Here is a 26,660-nt window from a genome sequence, read left to right on the forward strand (position 1 = left end):
ACGGTGCAGAGGCCGTGGGTTCGATCCCAGCTCCGACCTTCCTATGTGGGGTTTGCATGTTCTCCCCGTGCCTGCGTGGGTTTTCTCAGGGTACTGCAGTTTTCTCCCACATTCCAAAAACACACATGGCAGGCTAATTGAACACTCTAAATTATCCCTGTGAGTGTAAGCGCGGTTGGTTATATGTCTATGTGTGCCCTGCGATTGGCTGGCAACGGGTTCAGGATGTCCCCCGCCTACTGCCCAAAGACGGCTGGGATAGGCTCCAGCCCCCTCCCGCGACCCTTGTGAGGATAAAGCGGATCAGAAAATGGATGAATGGATATAAATGAGAATTCCAGCCAGCTGTCTGGCATTTTTGACCAACTAGAATACCTGAAATGGGCATCCTGGGCATTTCCAACCCAAATAATCTTGCAAACCTCATAAAAGGAAATGAAATAATAAAATACCAAATAGTCAATATATAATAGTTTGTGACAACAGCAGTCAATCTTTTTATGACACCATACGTGCGTTGGGTCAGCAGCAGTGAGCAGATGTGCTTTCTGTGCTGAAGAAATCCACTTTGGGATGGGAATATTCAAGAAAATGCAGCAGGAACCATCAAAGGCTAGTTTGGAGCAACTCGCTTGTATCTCCGCCCAACGTTTCTCCTCGTAAACCTCAGAAAAAAGATGTTCGCTTTAATTCATTCATAGGTGCAGGTTGGATTGGTTTGTTTATTGAGCGATCTACAGCTGACATTTGCAAACATCGGGATGTGCAGAGAATGCAATAAAACTCAAAATGAAAACAAGACACGCAGATGGAGTGTATCAGAAGCCAGTGATTGGGATGAATTCAGAGTTCTTGTTTTTTTTTTTTTTTAACAAGGCAAACATGGTTGTGGCTCCCACAAAACTCATTTTTTTGTTATTGTTGTTGACAGATTGGTTTATGAATGTGGTTGCTCTCACTCGTGATACGGCTAACACACAATTCGATCTTAAAAAATGTGATTAAAACTGACACAGCACTGATTTTTGTTCCTCTGCATTAAAGATTGATGCACGGATGAAATAAAAACATCAAAGTGAAAAGGGTGCCGTTCAGCTCTTTTGTAATGTAAGATTTTTTTTTTTTAATGAGTGCAAATGCCAGGTTCAATCCCGAAAAGATACACCTAATAAAACAACAGAATTTTTTTTTTCCAAAGAAAAAAAGTTTTTCGAAAAAAGGCCATTTGTTCCACTCTGATCAACTTCTATTTACCAAAAATCAAGAGCAGAAAGAGGCAGGAAAATGTGTTCATGGGATGAAACAATCTTGCATGATTTTACATTTGAAGCGTGACAAACAAAATGGAGGCAAATCCCAAAATCCCTAATCGAGTGCCTGAACAACAACATTCTGCGCTGTCTCGTACGACAAGGTTCAAATTGTGCCGAGGAGTAGATAAGATAAACGCAAAAGAAAAAAATGGAGATACACTGAGAAGAAAGTGGGACATTTATGACAGTCATGCCATTGTTTTATGCAAAGTATGGATTTCAGTTTCTGTAACAAATTGCTAATCATTTACCGAAATTATTGCTTTTACACTGGTAAAAGCAATAATTTCGGTAAATGTTTCTCGAAAAAGTCTGACTTCATTTTTGTAACATTACTTCTTTTCCCAAACTATATATATATTAAAACTTTATTCTTGTTTTTTTTCTTGTGGGGTTGTAACTTTATTCTCATAATAGCATTGTCTTTCTTCTAAAAATGTGATTTAATTCAATCAATATTCCTTATTATTATTATTTTTTTACTTTAAGTTGTAATTTTATTCCCTGAACTTTTCCCATCATTTTAATGTTCTTTTCAGTGTCTATTACTCCCACATCATATCCATAGACATAAGCATGAATGAAAAGACACCAACAAAAAAAAACATCTTTGATATCTCTATTTGATATTTTGCTTCATAAAATCTTGCTTTTTATCTTCTTGCCTCAAATGAACCTCAAAGGCATCTTACAAGCCAAGTTTTAGCAAAAACGAAAGTACAGACAAGAATGAGGCTGCAAAAGTACAGGGATCCCCCGGCATTGGAAAATTGCGAAAATCCATGAGTTACTGACCCTCACTCATAAAGATTTCTACTGCCTATAAATGCCACAAGAGGGCGACAAAGCACTTTTTTAAATTAGACATGGCTTTGGCCTGAGCACAAAAACAACTGTGAATATGCGGGTTTTAACTTTAGTCCATTTATTCACCAAGCGTTGCGAAGATTTCACTTCTCCCGGGGAAAAAAATATAGTACTGTGTCATTCTTCAACATTCATAATGTCCTTAGGGTGCTGCTCATATTTCAAATGCGAATTGGGTCAATGATGATTCATTCCAGCATCAGAAAGGAAAAAAAACCCATCCATTCATATTGTCATTTCAGTGGTACCTTGACTTACTGTACAAGCGGATTTTTGCTTTGTCTTATGAGCAAAGATTTGACATAGAAGTGAGATTTTGTTGTATTCATTGCCACTCGCAGTTGAAATTTCCTGTAAAACTACACATAAAACAACAAGAAATTTGACTCTTTCTTGATTTAACCAAACCACATCTGTCTCATGACAGAGTGCTAGCTTAATGCTAACACGTAATATGAAACATTATAGATGGTGAATGAAACGAGCATTAGTATAGCAGTCCTTTATAAATCTGTTGAGGTATGAACTCATGATGCAAAATCAGTTTCATTGTTTACATTCTACTTCAACATGTTTGTATTAATTAGAATACTGTACAACAGGGCTCCCCAACCGGTACCAGAGACAGACCTGCGAGCTGTGAGCAAATTTACTCCATCAGACATGGCGGAAACTTGGTTTGCAAGTTGAAATGAACAGAATCCGCCAATGAATGAACAAAGAAGCAGTAAACAGAAAGTAAAAGTAACAAATTGACCAAACGTACAGCTAAACACGCAGCTGATGGGCAGCCACGATTTCTGAAGATGAAGCTATTTTGTCGTTCTTCCCCTCACGGTATCTCCAGAGTGACGTGGAGGAGAAAGCTATTGTTTAGTCGCTAATAACTAGCCGGCAGCCACCGGATCAATCAAGCAATCAATCGTGTCACATTTGCAAGTAGCAATGGTGCCAACTCCGTGTGTAAGATCATAACTTCAGTATTAATATGTTTACATTATAAGGCGCATTTATTATTCCTGATTGGTCCATTTCTTAGTAGTTCATTGCATTATTTTATTTCTACATTTGACATTAAGGAATCTTTGTTGTCAGTACCACTGCATTATAACTCACAATAAAAAAAAAAGTTTGCCGGTCCGCGAACAGCATGTATTTGTCTCAACTAGTCCGTGACACGAAAAAGGTTGGGGGCCACTGCTGTAGAGTACTTTTTTTTCTCATTAAAAACCTGTTAAATTATTTTTGGTAGTGGTTTTGAGGGGAATCTGGAACGCATTGATGGCATTTGTATTCATTTCAATGGGAAAAGTTGATTTCGGATACTTGTGATTTGCGTTACAAGTGTGCTCACCGAACAAATTAAACTCATAAGTCAAGGTAGCACTGTACTTCATGACGAAGGAATTAACGTTTGGCCTTCCTGGTCAATCCCTTACTGTTCCCTCTGGCGCGTCGGCAGCCGTCCGCTGCCAGGTTTTAGCCAGCTCTGGGCAGCTGTCGGCTATTCGCTATTAACCTGAGCGAAAGCGTCCATAAAAAGCTGTTTGGAATATGGCAGCTGCTCAAGGAGCAGAGAGGTATTAAGCATAGATTTACAAGAATGAAAATGTCCTCCCTCGCTGGTAATCTCTGGTATTGTAACACACAAGACATTCGCTTACATAATAATCCACACTCTGACTTGTTTTGAATGCACACACACACACACCCTGCGGACTAAAAGAAGGCATGCACTGTCTTTCTTTGACTTCCGCTCTTTGCTCGCGCTCATGCATTATATAGCCAATCAGCCGCGTTACGATGCTTCACAATAATAACAATGCCGCCAACTCCTGAACGCCTTCTCCTCGTTGGTTTGTTCTTTCGAAGTGTGCCACGTGGCACCGTCTAACTCGGGACTCATGTTTGCACAACACATGAAAGCCGGCTGGAGCGAAACACTCACGGACGTGCACAGTGCAGCATTGTCAGCGTAAGGAATGCATGAGGAGTCAAATGAGAGAAGAGAAAACACACAGGGGCCTGATTTACTAAGATCCCAAATATCGGGCGCGAAGTTGTGGGTTCATGCTAGCAAATTGTGCTATAAAGGTTGCAGTTGATCTCAGATCATTTGTGCTAAATTGCGTGGTCAGATTGCGCCCACTGTTGGCAGCAACATTGTGTTTAAAACTTGTCGCGGCACCCCTGAAAATCTGCTCTGGGAGAGAATAGCACCAATTGCCACAGTGGGCTAAAATAACCTAGACACAAGCAAATGAAATGAGAGAATTTAAAGAGGTTTTTCTCAAGGCATGACTCAATCCCTCCATCGTTTAGAAAGCTCCAAAAATTAGAATCAATCGATGGAATGTTGTGGTCATTTTTGTTTCTGGCATTTCAAAAGTGTACGGTTTCTCTCCGTTGCCTCTCATTTTGCCTGTACTATGCTAGCACTGCTTGTCTGTGGATTGGCGATTTGTAAGTCGCTTATTTAAACGCGCAAAATTAGCCAATGGCGAATTCACCTCAGGTTTGATCATTCATAGTGATCAAGTTAAATGATCAATTGACATATACTCCTTCCAAGGACGGGCAAATGAAACGTGCGGCCATTGTAGCCATCAGGTAGATGCGGTCCTGTTAGTAGATCGGATTCAACATCTGTTTGTGTGAGTTTGAACGTACAAATTAGTAAATCAGGCCTCGAATGTCAACACCATCGTTTTCTTCTCCATGTGGTCATGAGTGCAAAGTCTTCTCCACGGTTAAGACTGGATGAACACATTTAAGCCAACACAGGTGAATCTTAAGAATGACCGCACAATATTGATATGCTTGTCGCCTTTGCTTTTGAACAATAAACAAGGATACTTGGCTTTTTTTTTCTTTCTGATTCTGATGACATCTCACATTAGGAATCAAACGCACGGTCCTCGCATATCTCCAGAGGGGCTTTGGTCGCCCCGCCGAACACTTCCACGTTGGCGTCTATCCAAGGGACCACGTTGCCGGGCATGTATGCCGAGCAATTGGCCAGGCCTACGATGTCCATGGGCCGCAGTACTCGGTCCCACATGTTGAACTGGCTCAGCTCGCCGACAAAGGCCTGGGTGGCGTCGAAACGACCTCCAACTATGTCCTTCGCAGAAGGAGAAGCACGAGTTGAGGTGGCATGATGCAAAATTAGGAAAACATCAGCAGACTTTAATTCGTATGACTGAATTTCCTTAGATTTTTTTCATCAAACTGCCGGGATAACATTGGATTTATTTTTCACCGCCATGGGTTTTGTCTGCGTGAATATTTTTTTCTGTGGAATTCTACAATTTGAGCTGCACCTTATGAGTCGAGCTGAGAGGTGTCTCTGAGGAAAATAGCACACCCTCATTTATTTTAAATCGGGTTTGAAGCAATACGAATGAAGCATCTTCAAATTTGAATTTCAACCAGATTTTGTCCCGTGCGTGTCTTTGTTACTAAATTGAAATCCAACTGGCTCTTATGCTTTTTCTTGGGTCATGAAAAAAAAATGGATTAATGCATCGAGCATCATCGCTTTAGATATGATTTTGTGGCATATTAATACATTTTGTGACCTTGCGGCCTGAAGAATTAGTATTTTTTTTTTCATTAAATTGTGAGTTCAATTCCAGCTCCGGCCTCCCTGTGTGGAGTTTGCATGTTCTACCCGGGCCTTCGTGGTTTTTCTGCGGGTACTCTGTTTTCCTCCCACATTCCAAAAACATGCATGGCAGGCTGATTTAACACTCTAAATTGTCACTAGCTGTGACTGTGAGCACGGATGGTGGTTCGTCTGCGTGTGCCCTGCGATTGTCTGGCAACCGGTTCAGGGTGTCCCCCGCCTACTGCCCAAAGACGGCTGGGATACGCTCCATCACCCCCCGCGACCCTTGTGAGGATAAGCGGATCGGAAAATGGCTGGATGGAAATTGTGAGTTCACAGATCACGCTCTGACTGTTCCCTTTTTTCATTTTATTCTCCTTCAGCAATCCCAATCTATGCAGCCATCTCCCTTTGAGTGCGCATTTAAACCAAACATAATCCAATAGGAAGGGATTTATCACTAAATATTATTAAAGCCAATTAGTCATCCGGCTTACCCGCTAATGAAATGACATAATGCTTCATCTTTGCAGCTGACGAATGAGGCAACACAATAGCGTGAGAAGAGTGACTTTATCCCTATCCCCTTTGCACCATACACTGGGCGCTAAATCCAGAAGGAAAATGCCTTCTGCGATCTTAGTCATGCATGGAAAACACACACACACACACACACACACACACACACACACACTGTGTGCAGTGTGAGCTCGTCTAAAGCTCTCACCTGCTCCTGGCCCAGAATGATCACCCCGCCAGGTTTAATTGGGTGCCAGGGGGCCAGGTTGTCCCCGGTGCCGAGTCGCTCGCCATCCTGGTAAGCCTCCCAGAAGCCGTCTCTGGTCGTCCAGGTGATGCAGATGTGGTGCCAGCGTCCGTCACTCACCGAAAGTGGAAGCTGTGCCACCTGGACTCGAATTTGTTGGCGGGGAGAAGAGTGAAAGGATGTCAAGATGAGAGACGTGAGTTTAATTTCCGCACCAGTAACAAGGACGGCAATTAAAAGGACTGAGGTGGGGAGGGGTGGCGGCTTCAAAAGACGGCGCACGAATTCTCTAGATGAGCCACCCGTATAAAATATACATTACCCAGGTGACGCACACAGCAAAGGCATGAAGGAACTTTCAAAGCAGTCAACCTGCCGGCAGCAAAACTGTGTCCTCATGCTTTTGCTGACGGGATGAAAGCGAAACGACGACCTAACGCCGTGACATCACGGCCCGCTGAGGATCGCGCAACACCAGAGCTGATCTCTTTATTAGCATTTCCAAAGGATGACTTCACAACCGAAGATTCCAGTCCATCCATTCATCCATCTTCTGTACTGCATCACCTTATTCGGGTCACTGATGACTTTGGTCGAGAGCTGGGGTACACCCTGAACTGGTCACCAACCAATCGCAGGGCACATCGAGAAAATGACAAGCATATTCATATGATCGATTTTCATGAAAAAGAAAGAAAAAGGTGTGTAAAATTTGCCCAAGGTTTTATTTAAATGTACGGTGAACTCCTCTACAACGAAACCTACATGGGCGAAAATAATCCCTAGTGTGAAAAAATCTTGCATTAACACCATTCCCACTGTGTGTGTGTGTATGTGTGTGTGTGTTTACATCTGAGATCAAATTTACAGTGAAAAAAACCCTGTTGTGAAAAATTTCTTGCTGCAAACATGATTTTGTTGTAGAGGAGTTTCACTGTACTTCACTTAGTTGTCAGTCATATGGAAGGATGTGTGATTCTTGGTCTTGGACCGGCCAGATTTTGGATTTTCCATTGGAGACCAGCGCTGATCTTGCTATTCTTCAACTTCATTAAAATGATAGGAGAAGCACTTGGTAAAAAAAATAAATATAATTTAAACGAATACCTTCAATTCATGTGATTGCAACCCCCATCATGACTGCAACCTCTGCAGTGTTGGGACCGCAGGATTTTAGACGAGACCCCATTGTGCACGTATAAGTCACAAAATGCGTCAGTCTCTCACTTTTCTTCTTTAAATCTTCATTTTTGATGACATCGAAGGAATTGCGTTCCTCAACAGTTTTTTTTTTTAACATTTGAGTTGTTGTGTTTTGAAGGAGTTGCAGAAAGAAAATGTTATTTAACTGTCCCACCTTGTCATGGTTTTTTTTAAAGGAATTTTTTCACATTTCTGCCTTGTCGCAGTCTCGGCTAGTCTTGGTCCTGTCCTGCTCTTAAGCTTGGCACACTCTTGGCTTTTCTCAGTCTCAGTCTTGGTTTTGTTTTGATGAGATCTGGTCTCAGGCAGGTTTTGGTTTCTGATAGCGTGGTTTTGAACACAACACTATTTCTGTTTAAGATTTACAAGCAGCATCAGAGCTGTCTCTCTCTCTCGCCCTCTCTCTTGACTTCTCTCTCTCACCCTCTATTGCTCTCATTTCCGTCAGAACACTGTCTTAATGTAGTACAAGACTGACCCAACCCGTTGCAGATTAAAGCCCTGACAGCTCTACCCGATGTTGAAATGAGGCGGTCTTCCCGTATGCCGTTTTCACACAAAACACACCAAACCAAACCATGATCCATGATACCGGTATGCTCTATAGACCCCGAACCACACAGCTTTATGTACTCTTGAGGTGACTTTCATCTTAGCTCCCTGGAATCAAGCCCGTTAACACATGACAGCATGACCGCGGTCGTCTGATACACCTTCCTTCTTCGATCTTTCTGATCTGTCATTACTTCCTCTTCTTCCTTTTCTCCCCACACTGTGAATCCCCCACCCCCACCCCACCCGCTCCAAAGGTCTGCAGCCCCCATAGTCTGGTTTTCCTTTGTATTGGGGTTTTGCATTTGCCACCCTTACTCGCACCATCTTCCTCTCATCTGTCTGACTTGAGCGTATGTATAATGCATGACAGAGGGAAGGCAGTGAGGAGAGCTGACTGACTGCGCCTTAGTATGCCCTCCGAAGTAAGCAAACCAGCGGGGGGAAAAACACTTTTCTCTCTCCGGTTTAGGGAACATTCGACTAAGTACCAAACAAAATCAAAACGGCCAAATTAGCTCGACGCTACAGAAGCAACGTCAACGAGTTTGGTGTCTAATGAGGTACAAAGTGATTGCATTGTATATATTGGAAGTTAAGCTTCTCTACATCCATCAATCTGCTCAATGCTACTTGAAATGTGAGTGGAATTGAATTGGAATCTTGATTTCAAACGTGTGTGCAAGTAATGCAAAAAAGAATGACAAAAAGGCTGCGATGGAAGTCAAAGTTCGCAAGGTCAAAAGTACGGTACGTTAATTGCTAGCACACTGTGTTTAATATTTGTAGCGGCAATCTGGTTTGTGTTTCTTTGCTGGATTTTCCCACCAATGTGAAAAAGGTGTCATGATTTTGGTGTGGTAGAGTAGCACCTTGAAAAGCGGGGAGGCAGGAGGAGCAGGGTGGGCTGAACAAAATGTGTTATCAAAAAAACTTGCGGGGGTACACTGGAAAAACTAACTCAAGTACACAAACAAAGTCCTGAAAACCCACAAGAAACCAAAGTAACAAAAAAAAACTATGACAGGAGCACACACACACACACACACACACACACACACACACACACACACACACACACATACACAAAATGATCCGACAAAGACAGACAGAACCCAGGGAACTAAATACAAGCAAAGTGATGATCGAACAAGAAACATCTACACAAGGCACAAAGGGTTAAGGGAACTGATTGGTTAAACACAAGGGACCCGCATAGGTGGAAACAAAAAAGGGCACATGAGGGAACAAAACCAAATGTAATCTAAACAAAAACATCAGGCGTTATAGATGTTTACAAGATGGCGGAAAAGTACTCCTTTTGCCCAAATGAAACTCCTCAACTCACTTGGAATTTGTTCCTCGGCACCAAGATGAGCACAAAATCGGTGAAATGTTGAATTCTATTACAATTCCCACCCCTAAAATATAAGTAGTACATATGAACAATAGTACAACTCCAGTTTGGCTGCATGAAAGGATCCCCGGAACCATTATCTGACTAAATTTGCCGTATTAGCATTTACAGGAAGCAAAACACAAAGCAGATGCCCTTAAATCAGCACAGCGAATCTCCAGTGAATTACTGTTATTGTGGAGCCAATGCCTAATGTGGGTTAGTCGCATGAAATGTTCATAAGATGCTAATTAAATAATCACCGCTGAAGGTCAGAGACTCTCCTTTATCGCTGTTGTGCTCAAAGGTACGTATGGGTGCTATAAAACAAGCGCGCATACACGCTTTTAATGAGCATCGCCGCGGTCATTAGCATCATCACATCCACAGGGCTTCAAATAACCGGGACGCAATAAGAAGGCTTCTCCCCCCTGGTGAGAAAACAACGGACCGCGCCTACCTTGTCATTAACCAGCAGTTCAATGGGGTTGTTCCCCCATTCGATCAGCACAATCTCATTCGCCTGGCCCGCCACGCCGTACGAGAAGGGGGTTCCGATCCCGGGACCGGCGCTGGACTTGAGCCACATGCACATGGTGAAGGCGTACATCTCGGGGAGGCTCTTCTTGATGCGTCCGTACAGGTAGTTGGTGCGCAGAGAGAGGGACACCTTGAAATCCTCAGGTGACTTGAAGGCATTGTTATCTGGGGACAAATTGGCTCCAATTAGACAGGGGTCGGGAACCTTTTTGACTTGAGAGCCATGAAAGCAAAATATTTGGAAATGTATTTCAGTGAGCGCTACAGTGAAACTCCTCTACAACAAAATCATGTTTGCAGCAAGTTATTTTTCACAGCAGGGGGGTTTTCTCTGTAGCAAATTTGATCCCAGATGTAAACACACACACAAACGTATGTGTAGTCTTTATTTGTATTCCAATAGTGCATAAGTATGAGCATACACTTATTTGACACTTCATGTAGTCAGTATAGAAAGGAAAAAAAGGGAAAGAAATTGCAACATTTATGATCAGCATTCAGTTTCACTTAGATCAATTTCTTGGATAATGTCTTATTTTGCTTCCTCCATCTTTCAATTTGATCACTTTTACCCTCTTCCAGCGTCAGAGCTCTTCTTGTCTTAGCTGCTTGGCATCCAAAGGTCCATTCTGTAGCCATTTTAGCAATGCAACATTCTTGCTGCATCTGAAACTAACAATAATAAATACTTCTTGGACTACTGCGCATGTGTAAACCAGTGTGATGGTTGCTGTTGCCGTTTCCGAACGAAGCAGTAGAGGTCGCTGTTGGATTAGACTTCGTTGTCGTGAATCTCTTCGCGAGGCAAGAGCAGAGAAAAAGATTTCGTATAACGCAACAGGGGGTTTTTTTCATTGTATGGGGGGCAGGAGAGTGGGAATGGTGTTAATGCATGAAGATTTATTCACACTAGGGGGTACTTTCGACCATGTAGGTTTTCGTTGTAGAGGAGTTTCACTGTGTATGTATGTATATATATACATATGTATGTATATATAACTATTTTAACAGCGAATTCAACAAAATGTCAGTATAATAAGCCTCTGAAAGTATTCTTGTAAATAATTTTGTGATAATACTCACCATTAATGTGAATGGTTTTCCGTTCCTCACGTTTGCTAAAGATCCAGCAAAACTAGCAGAATTATAGTTAGCTATGCCACGTCCATACGCAGAGTTGCTGCTGGCCAGCCTGCAGCCTGCTCAGTCGCTTGCACGCTTCCTTTCTGCTGTCTCCCGCAGGGTATTTTGATGCGAGCGTAGCATGGCACGTGCCAGAGTGCCGCTTTATATTCGACCGTTTCATCGATGGTATTTTGTCATTGCAAATTAGACACACCACAGAATCTGTTCTCTCCACAAAGGCGAATCCTTCGGTCCATTCGTCCTCAAGTGTACCCTACTGGTCATCTTTTTTCTTTTCGCCATCTTATTCGCTTAGGATTAGCTTTGAGCTAATGACCAAGCTGGCTGATTCAAAAGGGGGAGTTTACCTGTTTCCCCAGCAACGGCCAACATAGGCCAGTATCATCCAATGAAAATTGCTCCTGCAGCCCTGAACAGGACATGAGCAGTGAAAAATCGCTGGATGGATTAAACAAGCGAGAATATTTAGTTTTTATCGGCGAGCCAGATGCAATCATCAAAACAGCCACACCTGGCTCGCGAGCCATAGGTTCCGGACCCCTGAATTAGGAGGACGCGAAAACTCACGGGAACCTTTTTCAAGTGGAGGTGATTCGACCTTTTAAAGTTGTTTCATGTCCCGCTGCTCTGTGCACAACTCACTGCTGTCTCACGAGGAGATGAATGGCAAAGTTTTACAAGGTTGCGGCAACGGAATGAAAGCATTTCAATCTTTTTGTACAAAATGGACAGATTCTCAAGTTTTGAGCAGGTGTAGTCCCTGCAAGTGTTGGTTTGTGATTTTGACAAATGCGTTTCTTTGTCAGAGACACACACACGCCAAAAAAAACAAACACTCCATCACAACATCAGTGCACTCAAATCGTAGCCAAGCGGATTCTGAAATATTGACTCGTTAAACAGGAAAAATCAAACTTACACGAGTTAAGAATTTAAAAGACACGCAAAGTAAGACATACGGTAAATATAAACAAAGCTTGACTGAGCATGATCAGAATAGACTCGGAGGCTCATTCGTGAGAAACAGGAATAAAAGAGAAGCATATGAGTTACGGATTCTGCTCCCAAAATATGGACCGTATGATGTTGCTGCAGCAAAATACGATGCATATTTTAGTAGGAGTGAGCCACATTTGGAAAAGATGACACCGTCTTCGGGAAAAAACCCAAAAAACACTTGTTTGTCTTCCCCCTTTGCTGAGACAAAATTACACTTGACATTCATTTTGTTTCAGGTGGATGTGTTTATGTATTCACCTGCCTCAATCGGGAGAAATTGCTTCGACTGAATCAATCAATCAAGCCTCAGATGCTCTACAGCCTGTTGAGGCACACAGAATACAATTATAACGTTATTTAAACTTTGATGTGTGCTTGTCTGTGTCAATTTATAATCTCATTTTAAAAAAAAGCACTTTAGCTTGTCTTCTCATCTTCCGCAAGGAGTTGCGCATCACTGTGCCAATTGTGTTAGCCTACACCACAAAGTCGAGGCCCGGGGGCCAAATCTGGCCACCCACTTAATGTTATGTGGCCCGCGAAAGCAAATCAAGCATGTCAAGTTCCATGATGCTTGCTAAAGTCTGAACCAAAAAATTCAAATTGTCGTATGTAATCCATAATAACAAAATATTGCAATTCCAGCGGAATTAAAAGCCATAAGAGGCTAGTGTTGGCGTAGTCGTTTTTAAGATTTTAACAATACTGCTACTCTTTAACGGTATTCCTATCGAAACTTATTTATGTTCAGAAAAAGCACCCAGAAGAAAAATATTTGAACTAACACCGCTTTGAAATATTTTTTGAACCCTAGGTTATCATAGTTGGTGCACGAAAGGGTGAAATGAAAAATGAGCTTGTCTTGCCGCGACATTTATGCAAAATAAATGTGTCAAACAACAATTTAGAGGAAAAAGAAATTATTTGTGTGGAAAAAGTGCAGTTAAAGTACGTGGAGCTGTTTTAACGGCCTGCTGATTCTCGAGCAACTTCAGCTGGGGAGTGACCGACACCCTGAAGCAAGCACTCTTATTTGGAGAACTTCTTCTTTTCGTCTTCACAGCGAGAGCCTGAGAATAGGTGATGAGGAATACTTTAAAAAGTGTGTTTTAACCAATCCTTCGTTATCACCATCATCACCTTCCACTTGCAGAGGCACTGACTAATTGCTGCTAAATGTCTCTGGCGTTGAAAGTAAGCGGCATTTTCACAGCTCCGTCGGTCTCACTTACTTTTCTCCAGCTCTGTGATCCTCTCCAAAAGCGAATTGAGCGCATTCTCGGTGCGTTGGCGATGGGCTGCCGTTTCATTGTAAAGCTGGCTCTTTTCCTCCTCCAGCTCGGCCACCTTTCGCAACAGCTGCGTCTCCAGAAGTCTCAGACGCTGCCCGAGTAGCTCCCGCAGCTGCGACGGCAAAGGGGTCAGTGCCGGACCACTGCCAGCTGACACGTTTATGCCTGGGAGTTGCAAACTCTGCTGCTGGAAGGCATAGGAGGAAAAAAAACTATTAACACATATGGAGAGACAGTATGCACCTGTGCCTGCTTGCTGATATACCAAACACTCACGGCTGGATTGATGTTGAAATAAAATAGAAGAAATAATGTGTGTGTGCATGTGCAGGTGTGTGTGCGACATGACCTTCACACCAGGCCCCATGCTCGAGCTTACCGTTGGACCACGCCACTACAAAACGTGTCATTTTGTTGTTGATCCCGCCCATCTGGCCCGTTCCCGTTCGCCGAGTTTGATTAATCCTTTCTTGCGCGACGCCGCTATCCAATTTGCTTCTGCCGTAAGCTGGCAATAAAGTTAAGTATTGTAAATATCAGCTGTGCGCAAGCAACGCGGCCTCGATTAGTGAAAGGGGGAGCCACGTGTTACAGTCATCATCATAATCACCTGCGCGATTGTTCATTGCATTTGGAAGCTGATGTCCGTTGCCATATAAATGCAGCGTCAAAATGTCCTTTCATAAAGCCTTTGCGAACACCACAGAGGATGATTTGCATTCAAATATTCTTAATTGTCATCCAGTTGTGAAAAGAAGTTCAGCAAAGATGCTTTATGATTCTACATTTTTCAAGTATGTGTTCTTTGCTTAACTCACTCAGTACCAGCCAATTCTGGAAGTCTGAAAAGACGTTTAAAAACGTCTTTGGGAGTGAATGAGTTAACATCCTTTTGCGACACGTCAATCTATCCATCCATCCATCCATTTTCCGATCCGTTTTATCGTCACAAGGGTCGCGGGCAGTAGACGGGGGACACCCTGAACCGGTTGCCAGCCAATCGCAGGGCACACAGAGACGAACAACCAATTCAAGGTTCCCACGGGTCCTTAAAGTTCATAAAAATCCATAAAAAATGAAGTTGTAAAATTATGTTTTTAATTGTCCTTAATTTTCAGGGAAAGCTTCTAAAATCAATAAAAATCCATAAAAATTAACCTGTGGTGTTCATTTCATTTGTGTATGTAATTTTCCCCACCCTTCCAATGAATAGTTTTGTCGGAAAATGTGCCTGGCGCCCTTCACCTCAAACCCCGCTGTTGGGCTACATGCAATACAGCAATGATTTGAACACCAGCTCAGTGATATGTGGCTTACTGTTCATTAAATCCACCGTGAATCCCCTGCTCAATGGATAAAAAGTCCTTAAAAATGGCTAAATTAGCCCTCAAAAGTCCTTAAAAGGTCCATAAATAAAGAGCAAGTGGAAGAGTGGGGAACCCTGAATCCACGCTCACACTCACACCAAGGGACAATTGTGAGTGTTCAATCAGCCTGCCATGCATGTTTTTGGAATGTGGGAGGAAACCGGAGTACCCGGAGAAAACCCACGCATTCCCCGGGGAGAAGATGCAAACTCCACACAGGGAGGCCGGAGCTGGAATTGAACCCGGTACCTCTGCACTGTGTGGTCGCTAACCACTGGCCCACGACAATCTATAAAACAACAAAAACAATATTTTCTCACGATTGCAACACATGCTCTCTTTATCCCATATTACAAACTCTGATTAAGTGTCCGGTGTCTAAACATGTCCAACTGCCATTTCTCACGAGATTTTGTTGAAATCCTGTGAAATTTTCCCCAAGTCCTTCAACCCCCCGAGATTTCGCTTCCGCCGTATTCCATTTTGCATTTTCAACAGTGTGCGGACGAGCTTTGATTGCCGAGAGGAGCCTCCTGTTCTCATTCGTCATTAAATCAATCTGCGATGATTCGATTGATGCATAAATGTAACGAAATATTGTATCCATTATGTAGTGGGGAGTCGCTATGGGCATTAAAGCTTCCAATCAAACCAAAGGTGAAGAGGGATCAGCTCAAGCAGGGGCAAAAAAGAAGAAAAAAAGACATGTTATAGTGTTGCAGCATACAGTATAAGCACTGGATTGAATCAATTAGCATTGAGAGTATGTCTGACCAAAGGTAGCAGATGGCAAACAAATGCACTCTCAATACCAGATAAAGCCAGTTTGTACAGTATTTCTACCTTCTCCAGCGCTTCACTTTTCAGTGACCTGTTAGCAGTAGTGGAGATTTTTATTTATTTATTTTTTGTTAGTCCATATCCCACTTGATGTGTTATCGCACGGAATGTTGTGTAACTCGACCCCAGTCTGCTCTTGTGTCTGAACGTGCTACTCTTTGAGATTAAAATCCCTCCATGAGGATGGATGTGTAAAACCGAAAATAAGATCATATAAACACCACTGCCGCTGAGTACAGTGTGAAACTGGCTGCGATCAGATTTGTGAATAATCATCAATGGACATTATCGGCAGAAACTGAGGGCCGCTGAAATCCCATTTATCTTGGGGGGGGGGGCGCACGAAATGGCAGACCTATCGACATGAGACTTCCTTCTATTTGGAGGTGTGTTCATCACAAAAGCAGTTGTGACATTGGCATGACAACGCGATGAATCACACACATCGCATGACTCCTTGTGCACCGCATGTATGATTAAGCCGGACGAGAAGCAGTTGTTCACCGCTCAAAATCCAGTGGGGCCCTTACTGACGTAACCCCCTGCTTACGTGCGAATGATTCAAAGTGAATTACAGCAGGTGTGACAGTTGCAGGCGGAGACGCCGCAACAGGGCAGCCAACATTATTATTATTATTGCCTCGGGCCCGAAACTCAAGTGGGACGTGAGAGGGGGCTAATACTGACCCATATCAATGATGGCACAATGGCACGTCAATGGCTGGTGGCTAGCCGGGGGCCCCGAAAGACAACCACGCAACTGGAAAGCTAGACACTGTAATGACACGTCGAGATTCTGTATACCGCTTTAACCACTGCAATGACAGTGTATCAGGAACCCCCCTCCTATTGCCTGCTGGTGGCTGGTCGGGGGCCCCTGAGAGAAGCTACAATTGGTCCTTATCAACGGCACAACTGGAACTCCCCATCACTGCAATGGCAGGTTGGGATTCTAGAATCTCCCAAATGGGGTTCTGAGATACGATTGGTATTGGCTTCTATCAATGATGAAATGATGGCACGTATACACTCTTTAGACAATGAAACGTCAAAGTGTGTGAACATTCTGCATAGTGTATCCGTACTAGCTGTCGCTAGCTGGTAGCTCGTAGGGGGCTTGAGGCAACAAATTTTGATATAGTTTGGTGATTAAAAAAACAAACACAATTTAAGGAGAATTAAGCAATCTCTCACGCAAGAAATTAATGCATTCACTAATCTTTTTGAAACTGATTGTTTTCCAAATTAAAAACGGATGTTTGCAAATGACTGGGTCCAAAGTAATCAGAGAATAAGTTACTTTTGAGAGGCAAAACTCTGAGTTTTAAGTGGAACAATGGGTCTGAATAATTAGTGATGATCTATTTCTTGATTTATTTTGAGACCTCTACAAAACATTTATTTTTAAAGAGTTGAACCAATTGCATCTATACTCGCTTATGGGGGCAGCGATTTTAAGGTCTTTTTTACTCTTGCGAGAATGTGAATTTGCAAGAATGCGACGTATGCTCAGCAATTTCTACCCGCTTTTCTACCCCCAGAAAAACAAGCAGTTGGTAAATACCTTCCAATGACAAGCTACATATTCAGTTTAATTACATGTGTACACAATGATTTACAAAATCAAAATATTGAATTCGTTTGAAAAAAAATATTGGCGATATTGGTCGTCAAAGCATTTTTGAGCATTCTTAACATTTTTCACCTCTCTGGTTTATTTTCGTTGTCTTGAATACATTGTGTGTGAATATTGTTTTCAGTGGTCAATCATCCATGTATTCATATCAATGCACCACACAGGATGAATGTTTAGCTAGCTACCCTTCTGCTAACGACATACACGTTAGCTTCATTGCAGACTTTAAGATAGAAAAAAGTCTGAATGAAGTGTTGTTTATCTTGATGTGCTCCGTAACCGTTTGGCAACTAGTACCCTGCCTCTCGCTCAAATTCAGTTTGGATGCGAATGTAATGAGGACAAGCCGTATAGAAAATGGATGGATGGTTGGATAGTTTTGCTTAGTTCTTGTCCTAGATTCAGATGACTTGGTTTTATGCAACCAGTTGACAAATTAAAATGAAGTACATTCAACAGCACCATTTTCTTTTTCAGTGTAGGGATTTTGGGTGGGGTGGGGTGCACACTGCGTTTAGAAACGCCCCTGGCTGCTCTTTTTCACATTTACGCACCGGCATGCGTCTTACCTCCAAGCTCTCCAAGCGCCCTTTTAGGCTTTGCATGGTCTTCCCAAGCTGATTTATGGTCTCGCCCGGGTCCCGCGGCAGGTCCCCCATGGTGTTCTTGCCGTACTCCTTCCTCCTGGAGCCGTGACCCCGCGACTTGCCCGGCTGCGCCGAGTCGTCCGCCGCCGCCTCGCAGCGCGCCAGTTTGGAGTTGAGCTCCTTGATGGTCCCCTGCTGGCTGACGATGGTCTCCTTCTGCTGCAAGATAGTCTCGCGGAGCCGTATGATGGTGTTGCGCAGCTCGTCCTCCGCGGGGCTGCTCATCTGCAAGCGGTTGCCCGTCGGCGATGAACCGCAGCCGGGCTCGGCTCCCGGGGGGATGGCGTTGCAAACGAAGCGGCCACCTGTGGCTGCGGCTGCCGCTTCCTGCTGGCTCGCAACCGAGCTGAGCAGGTAGAAGAGCGCGACCAGTTCGGCCAGCATTCTCCCTCACACTAATCCGAGAATGAAAGTGGGGCGGGGAATACTCCTGCTACAAACAACTTTTACCCAAAACGCACTCGCTCATTCAAGTGTTTGCCGAGCTCAAAATATACGCGGACCTATCACAAAGCATACATCCACGCGCTCTGTTAAAAGTGACCATGGCGTTCATTTAGAAAGCTGCGGTATTTCCTTCGCCGGACAAAAAAAAAACACAAGGCTGTGGGGGGGAAAAAAAGAAAAGATCCAGAGAAGTTGCCAGCGCGTCTGCTCGCTCCGGCGTCACTAAATGAGTGCCTGTGAACACAAAACCCAAACCCAACCAAACTGCGCAGGGAGGCGGATTATGATGAGGAGGATGATGATGAAGCGTGGGTGTGGGTGTGCGCGCGTGTGTGTATGTGCGTGTGTGTGTGTGTGTGTGTGTGTGTGTGTGTGTATGAGAGAGAGAGAGCGAATATGAATGTGTTTGTCTGTGCGCCATCACTGAGTCTCTCAGTGGATTGCGGCCATGCTGTGGGTTGCTTTCATTCACTTTTTACATGTGGAGGAATGAACGCAACAAGAATGAACAAGTAGGCAGTGATTACTCTTCAAGTTTCCTGTTTAATCATCCCGATCTATCGATCGATCGATCTATCATAATCTGTAATAATAATATGATGTAATCTAGCTCGCCGACAAACAAAATCTACCTGGAAGATCAAAGTAGTATTGGAGTTCAAACCATCATTTTCTGTGATGGCAACAAATCGCACCTCGGCATGTTCGATGGAAAAACACCCCCAACAAATTCCACGTACATTTCAAAATAAGACATACTGTACTGGCCCGAATATAAGACTGTGTTTTTTGCATTGAAATAACACAAAGTGGGGGTCGTCTTATATTCGGGGTCTAGACATTATACCCATTCACGACGCTAGATGACGCCAGATATCATTGAAGCAAATGCTGAACTTGACTCCCCAGGCCAAAGCGAACCCGTCACAAAGAAGAAAAATAAAAAATATCTTATAATCAGGGCCGTCTTATATTCCGGCCAATACGGTATTAGAGCTGTAATATCGTGATACCGTGAAACTGTAATATTTTTGCTCACAGTTGTGATACTGGCCGGCCCAAGCACACAGTGACACTTTTTGAAGAGCTCTGCTATCGCTCAGAGGGGACAGAATAATTTTATATATATTGCAGGCTGGTCATGGGTATCATGCGTGTCGTAGTGTTGGAACATTTTTACGCGTATGAATACAGGCAGTCTCAAGACCGTTTTTGTGTCTGCATTTGTGCTGGCATCTCTCCTTTGCCTCCCAACACATTTTACGACCCTGTTGCAAATCCGATTGTTTGCTTCAAGAGCGCTAAATGGGCCCACTCCATCTTACATTTTTGAACTTGCCTTTAAATCACTTTTCAAAAGCAATTTGTCCTCCTTAGCGTCCTCGGATCCTGTATTAAAGTTGGCCATTTGCGCTTTTTATTTTGTGGTTCTCTTGCTTTATCGTAACTAGTTGTTTATTTCTTGCTTGTGGTTTATGTTTCGATGCTACATTTGACCTTTTTATTGGTTGTACAGCACTTTGGTCAACTTTGTTGTTCCGAGAAATATATTGGATTGGCCAGAAGGATCTTTTAGAGGCCATTACAGCACTTGGAGTCATAAACATAGTCTTTGACGTTTGTTTTAATCCGGCTTTCACCATTAGATAAGAGTTGCGGCTCGGACCTCAGTATGTGGGGGGTGGGGCCACGGGGAGAACTTGTCAAACCTTTTAATTGAGCGATCTTAGATTGTGTACTGGTGAGAAATCCTCCCGTTTACAGAAATGTGATTGCGTTGGGCATGTGGCGTGATTTGATGTGGTCAGAAATGCCAACGCTTAGCACGGACTGAGAAAAAAATTGGTCTTGCTGTGAAGAATATCACATCGAGTTTTGTTTGGGGGCTAATATCTAAAAAAATATTGCTTTTCAACATATCTTTACCAAGTAAGCAGAACAGCAGACAGAAACAACAGATATGGGAATTTAAAAACACAAATTCTGTAAAATATTAAAAAATATATCATTAAAGAGCACTTTCAAACAGCCATCGCTGCATACAAAGTGCTGTACATGGAGCAATTTAACATATACAATAAACAGTAAAACAAATCGGTAATAAAGACGGTAGAAAGCACCAAACAGTAAAACCAAGAACAAATCTAAGTCATGCTGAGTCGAATGCCAAAGAATACAAGTGAGTTTTGAGGAGGGTTAAGAAGATGGGCAGCGAGGAGGCTTGCCGAATCTTCAGTGGGAGGTCATTCCAGAGAGAGGGACCAGCAACAGAAAAGGCTCGATCCCCTCTGAGCCTCAGTTTAGTTCTTGGTACTTCTAATAATGTCTGGTCCACAGACCTGAGGCGCCGGGCAGGTGTGTAGGGGCGGATGAGCTCAGAGAGGTAAGGTGGTGCGAGATCATTTAGAGATTTGAAAACAAATAAGAGGATCTTGAAAATAACTCTAAAATGTATGGGGAGCCAGTGAAGGGATGCCAGAGTAGGAGTTATGTGCTCCCTCTTACGAGTACCAGTCAAGAGGCGAGCAGCGGCATTCTGGACCATCTGAAGGCGCTAGTTGAGTTGAGTTGAGTTACAGATGACCTCAATGGATTCTATGGGACAATGTCAGCTATTTCTCGGGCCCCCTTCAGTTTGAGGCTCTTGCCAGTTGTCTGGTTGGCCTGCCGTGTTGGTGGGGTGAATGTATGCTTTTGACAAAACAAAACGTTTGTATTTATACTTTCATTTGATAACTTTCCGTGAAGTAGCTTAGCGTGACAAGTGGGTGCCATTTTGGGCGGACTTTCTAAAAAAATGAAATTAGTGCTTCAAATACCTTTCAAATCTTTCATAACAAATAAATTGACAAGGAAAAAAAAAGATTAGCAAAATACCTGACCCATTTTCCTACTGATGTTGCTCCTCTGATGAATAATGTTCGATTTGTGCAGGTTCGGTTGAGTTTTTAGGTTGAGTGTGGCCATTTGGAACGTCGGGGTAATTTTCACGTGTTGACTTTGAGACCCCCTCAGAATTCTAAATAACTGAGATTTATCAGCCATTCAAAGAAGATGTTCCCCGAGTAGAAGAGGAAATGAACACTTGCATCCATCCATCCATTTTCTACCGCTTATCCGGGGTCGGGTCGCGGGGCCCACGGCTTTGGCAGGGAAGCCCAGACGTCCTTCTCCCCAGCCACTTCTTCCAGCTCTTCCCGGGGTATCCCGAGGCGTTCCCAGGCCAGCTGGGAGACATAGTCTCTTGAGCGTGTCCTGGGTCGTCCTCTGGGCCTCCTGTCAGTGGGACATGCCCGGAACACCTCACCAGGGAGGCGTCCAGCCGGCATCCTAATCAGATGCCCGAGCCACCTCATCTGACGCCTCTCGACGTGGAGGAGAACCACGCTCGACTCTGAGCCCCTCCCGGATGACCGAGCTTCTCAACTTATTTCTAAAGAAAGGCCCTTTTTTCCTGATTAAAAAAAACCCAACTCAATTTCTTTCTTGTGAATTTTACACAGCTTGAAGTGGCTATCGAAGCAGACTCAAACACAACCAAACATTGAAAGACTGTCATGTTGCTACTTAACTCCCTTAATTCTGATGCAACGTTTCCAAGTTGGAATCTCTCCAAAATTCCATAACTTCCCATGGAAACTTACCTCAAATTTGACAGCCCTTTGCAGCCTCCCGGGAACAAGCGCAACTAAAACTGCAAAATTTCTCCAGCGCGAAGTAGATGCCACCTGGAGTCTTGGCACTTCCCTTGTCCATATCTATTTCGTGAAGATTTGCGTGGAGCTGGGAAAAAAAAACACAGGCTGTTGCCCCATCAGAGTCACTGTCTCGTATCTGCCGCAAGGAGCCCGCAGGCTAAATGCCAGCCGCAATGAATTCGTGCTGCACTGTGTGGCGCATGGGTGCCAAAGGCCAGGAAAAGCCTGGAGAACAAACAAAATGAAAGGTCCCCCCCCAAGAAACAGCGAGGGACAGACTATCGCTACGGCAACCTTAACTCTCGATGTCTTCAGCTCAAGGACTCCTGAGAGGAAAGATGACGTGGCCAACTTCAAAGTTGATGGCATGGAGTTCTTTCCCTTTTATGCTGCAAGTGGTGAGCGCCGGGGTGAAGTTACTTCTACCTCTTAAATCCGCTTCAGTCGCAGGGGGGTTAGCAATTCAGCCGGGATTGAAAGCTTCTCCTTACTAGACTTCTCCATCAAACGTAAAACACTTCAGTGCGAGGATTGCTCCACAAAATATACCGCGAGCGAGATTAACTTGACGGGTAAAAATTAGATGTGGAGCATCTATAAAGGTTTCTTGTGGCAATCTTCCAATCACAGCCAAGCTGTACATTTGGGGCTACGTACAGCCCAATGGAGTATATACAGTACCGTCACAGCACTAATTAGAGTGTTGATTTGTCAAAAGCATTTGACACCGCTGAGCATGATATTAAAAAAAAAAAAAGCTTTTCAGAGCACACAGTTGCCTGGTTTTCAAATTACCTCAGCAATATAGTTCCCAGCGTATGGAATTTGATGGTATGTGCACTGAATATGTCACTGTCTATAAGGGGGTGCCGCAGGGTTCTGTATTGGCCTCCATCTTGTTTGCCATTTATTAGTTACTATTTATTCTTATTATTTAGACTTTGGATGTCGACAGATGTCCGATGCAAGTTAGCATTTCTAGTCTGCCGACACTGTTATTTGCCGCTATGGATCAAATCGTTGTCAGGCTGTCGAATCTCCGTAGAAAGCTTTTGTAGCAGTCAAGAATTCACCTGATGAAAAAAGTTCATGCTGTTTTCTAACTATAAAACGTTGACTCAAATGAATAAATGTCCACAGCAGTGTATGAGTTAATTGGCGTATTTATCCTTAATGATATTTTCCTGAGATACCAACTTGAAGTGTCCAGTCCAGATTTTCAGATCTCTACCAGTCAATAACCAACAATGAATATTTGTAATGAAGCAAGGCGCCGATTGAATTTGAATTGTATCTGCCTCCAGGTTTTTTTCTTTTTCTGCTGTCCTCAATTTTCAATCAATCCCCACAATGCCTGGCAGAATCGTATCTCATTAGATTGTGCAGGTGTCCCAAATCAAGTGTCTTCTCAAGGCAAAGACTTCCTGTTTTGTGCATTGTCAGAAAATCCGTCTTTTAAATTGCTCATGATACTCCTTTGGAAGACCTAAATGGATGTTCAAAATCCATCCGCTGTTAATATTCTTATTTAGTGCAGATGGGCAGAACTGATTTCGTCAACAAGATCATTTCAGGCTGTTATGAAGATGCGTATTAGATTCATTCCGCTCAGTCTGTGCGTGTCAGGGGGCATTTGGAGGATTGTGTGTGTGTGTAAGTGTGTGTGCATGAATACACGTCGTCCACAAAACGTGACTGGAGTGTGTAATCCCCTGCTGACTCAGAGTCCAGTTGTATCATGAGCTGCAGAGAGACGCGTGCGCTTGACGAAACGGGAAATGGCTTCAAGCGCAGGTGGCAAAAGTACTCGCGCTATGTATCTTGCGCACAGTACAGATAGTTGTGTTCAAAAAAGGAAAAAGTAGAAGTACTGAAGAGTACAGCGATAGCTGGTGGCTGCCAAGGTGGAACAGAACATCAAATGCCCGATTTTCACTCATCCAGCTCTCAAGGGATTGCACGATCAAAAAGTAACATTTTTAAATAGTGACGCTTAATGTTACAGTTCTGTTCCGTTTTTGACCAACAGGTGGCATTGGAGGGCTTCTCCTCCAGTGTCGAACCTGTTGGTCATCATGTCACCAGCTCTTTTCTTGCCACGCCAAACACTCGGGGTCGGATTGTTGGTGTTACTGTCATGGGTTATGTTTGTTATTTTGAATCTTTTCAGGACTTTGCGTTATTTAATTTTCCCAGCGTGCACGTACAAGTGTTTTGTTTTGTTTTTTCTTCATACATTTTGTTCAGTACACACTGCTTCTCCTGCCTCCCTGCTTTTTGGTTCCACTACCATCAGGTATCATGACACGTAAGAATAAAGTTTCTTTTTGCTAAATTGTAGAAATAAAGGCCAGCTTTATTGACTTAACATAAGTATTTATTTAGAAAAAAAGAGTCTTGTTTTAGTTCACTTAACACCATGCCAGTCTTTAAAGATATTTTCCATCTTGTGTATGAAACTTTTAGGTAGTCCTTGTTTTTTGTTCATTTAATGTTTTTTAAATTAGGATGTACTTTGCTGCTATGTCTGAAAGTGCGATATAAAGACGCGACTAAAACATCATCTGATGAGACCCCGTCTTCAAACCTAACGATGTGATCACCATTTGTAGTTCTGGTGGAATGAGAAAAATCCTTAAAGAAAAATTGAAGACAGCTGAAAACATTGACTGGAACAACTTGAACACTGACTTTGGCTACCTCCGGGCAGCGGAGTAAAATTAACATTCAAAATCAATCGATTTCGGACTCTTTTCCCTGCTCTGTTGTTCCGCCATTGATCTGCTTTAACGGGTATGACGTCTCATATCAAGGCTTCACTGCCAACATTGCATCAGGACCTTTTTGTTGACAATTAATCGTGTTGGAGATACCTGCTGTCACATTCTTGGAGGCGATGCCTTGCTGATCCTGGCTACTTTTGCTTTCATCAGCCATGTATGGCTATTTAATGTAAACTAATGACTCATTGTGCACCAGATGCTGTTTCTTCCCCGAGGATGGGTCTGAAATCCTGCCAGTTGCTTTGCTAACATATCAATACATTTAATAAATATCTTGCCAAAAGCTGATTAACTCACACACATCTGAATGCTGGCAGGCTGTTTCAGGTCGAATGACTCAAGTCAAGTCTTTTTTTTTTAAAAACTCTGTTCTGTTAAATGTTGCATTTGCGTTTGCTGTCTGTCAGTTTGTTAGATAAGAGGCTACTTTCTGGTTCGCATAGAGTGACATAAAGCAGCTTGAAAGTATCATATTTTGAACTTGAGTTCAAGGGCAAAAAGAAAAAAAAAGAACATTTCTAATCACGCTAACAAATGTGAAAACGTTTTTTGTTTGTCCATCTGTTAGCAAGCTGGCTACTTCCTGGTTCGTGGGCGCAACAATTTCATTTCATCTTTGTCTTCACTAAACAGTCACTCTTTAGTTTTAGAACACAAAATTAATAATCCTCGTAACAAAAGAATGACCCAGCCAACCATCTTTTTTATTTTTAACTCTGTTTTGTTTAACGTTGCATTTGCATTTGCTGTCTTGTCAGTTTGTCAGATAAGAGGCTACTTTCTGGGTCACGTAGAGTGACATAAAGATAAGATAAGAAAACCTTTATTAGTCTCGCAATGGAGAAATTCCCAATTCACAGCAGCAAAGTTATGAAAGGAAGAAGTAGAAAACAAAATATAGAGCAGCTTGAACATATCATATTGTGAAATTCAGTTCAAAATTTAGTTTAAGGGCAAAAAGAAAAAAAAAAAGAACATTTCTAACCACGCTAACAAAAGTGAAAACGTTTTTTGTTTGTCCATCTGTTAGCAAGCTGGCTACTTCCTGGTTCGTGGGTGCAACAATTTCATTTCATCTTTGTCTTCACTAAACAGTCACTCTTTAGTTTTAGAACACAAAATTAATAATCATCGTAACAAAAGAATGACCCAGCCAACCATTGCCCCCCCCTCCCCCGCCCTTAGGCTACAGTCCTTGCTAGTCTAAATGTAGTTAGAAAAACAAATCCCATAATCAAAATGAGCGACACTCTACGCGGCATCTTAATTTATGTTCTCCTGCTTGCCCGAACATGTGCCTCTCACACATTTCCACGTGTGAATCAGCATCCATTCTACGTGAACGCACAAGTCATTAGCTCACTTGCATTGTCGTCCCAGCTTGCCCATCTTGAGTGCTCTGCACGCCGCTCCTCATTCAGTTATTAATAAATCTTGCTCAATTTTTGCCGCCGCATTTGCATTTGTATCTTGCCTTTTTAAAACACATGCACTTCAGTTACAACAAGACTACTAGTTATGGGATCATCTTTTATTCATTTGTCCGCCCAGATGTATT

The 26,660-nt window shown here is 43.0% G+C and overlaps 1 protein-coding gene and 1 long non-coding RNA gene across 3 annotated transcripts in view; one reads left to right on the forward strand and one right to left on the reverse strand.

Moving 5' to 3' along the window:
• The window catches only part of LOC147193146 (uncharacterized), a 66,767-nt gene that overhangs the window by 16,554 nt on the left and 23,553 nt on the right, over nt 1-26,660 (forward strand). The window lies entirely within an intron of this gene.
• nptx2a (neuronal pentraxin 2a) lies at nt 699-18,901 on the reverse strand. Of its 2 annotated transcripts, none has more exons than XM_086133339.1 (5): nt 18,097-18,901; nt 13,625-13,868; nt 10,168-10,412; nt 6,518-6,697; nt 699-5,304 (listed from the first exon to the last, which is right to left on the reverse strand). In XM_086133339.1, exons 1-5 carry the CDS (start codon nt 18,556-18,558, stop codon nt 5,077-5,079), a joined length of 1,359 nt encoding a protein of 452 aa, XP_085989465.1. In that variant the 5' UTR covers nt 18,559-18,901; the 3' UTR covers nt 699-5,076. The 2 variants fall into 2 exon arrangements, with proteins under 2 accessions (XP_085989465.1, XP_085989464.1); XM_086133338.1 differs by having other exon boundaries at nt 13,625-13,871; nt 18,097-18,899.

Source organism: Hippocampus guttulatus, chromosome 16 (genome assembly GCF_054856545.1).
Source record: "Hippocampus guttulatus isolate MCC_2025c chromosome 16, RoL_Hgut_1.0, whole genome shotgun sequence".
Classification (NCBI taxonomy): Eukaryota; Metazoa; Chordata; class Actinopteri; order Syngnathiformes; family Syngnathidae; genus Hippocampus; species Hippocampus guttulatus.

Excerpts from the sequence above, each read along its gene's own strand:
- nptx2a (XM_086133338.1), bottom strand. The coding sequence starts at position 18,558 with ATGCTGGCCGAACTGGTCGCGCTCTTCTACCTGCTCAGCTCGGTTGCG. Across the intron at positions 13,872-18,096 it reads GGCGCTTGGAGAGCTTGGAG|CAGCAGAGTTTGCAACTCCC; the intron begins GTAAGACGCATG and ends TATGCCTTCCAG. Across the intron at positions 6,698-10,167 it reads AACTGCTGGTTAATGACAAG|GTGGCACAGCTTCCACTTTC; the intron begins GTAGGCGCGGTC and ends ATTCGAGTCCAG.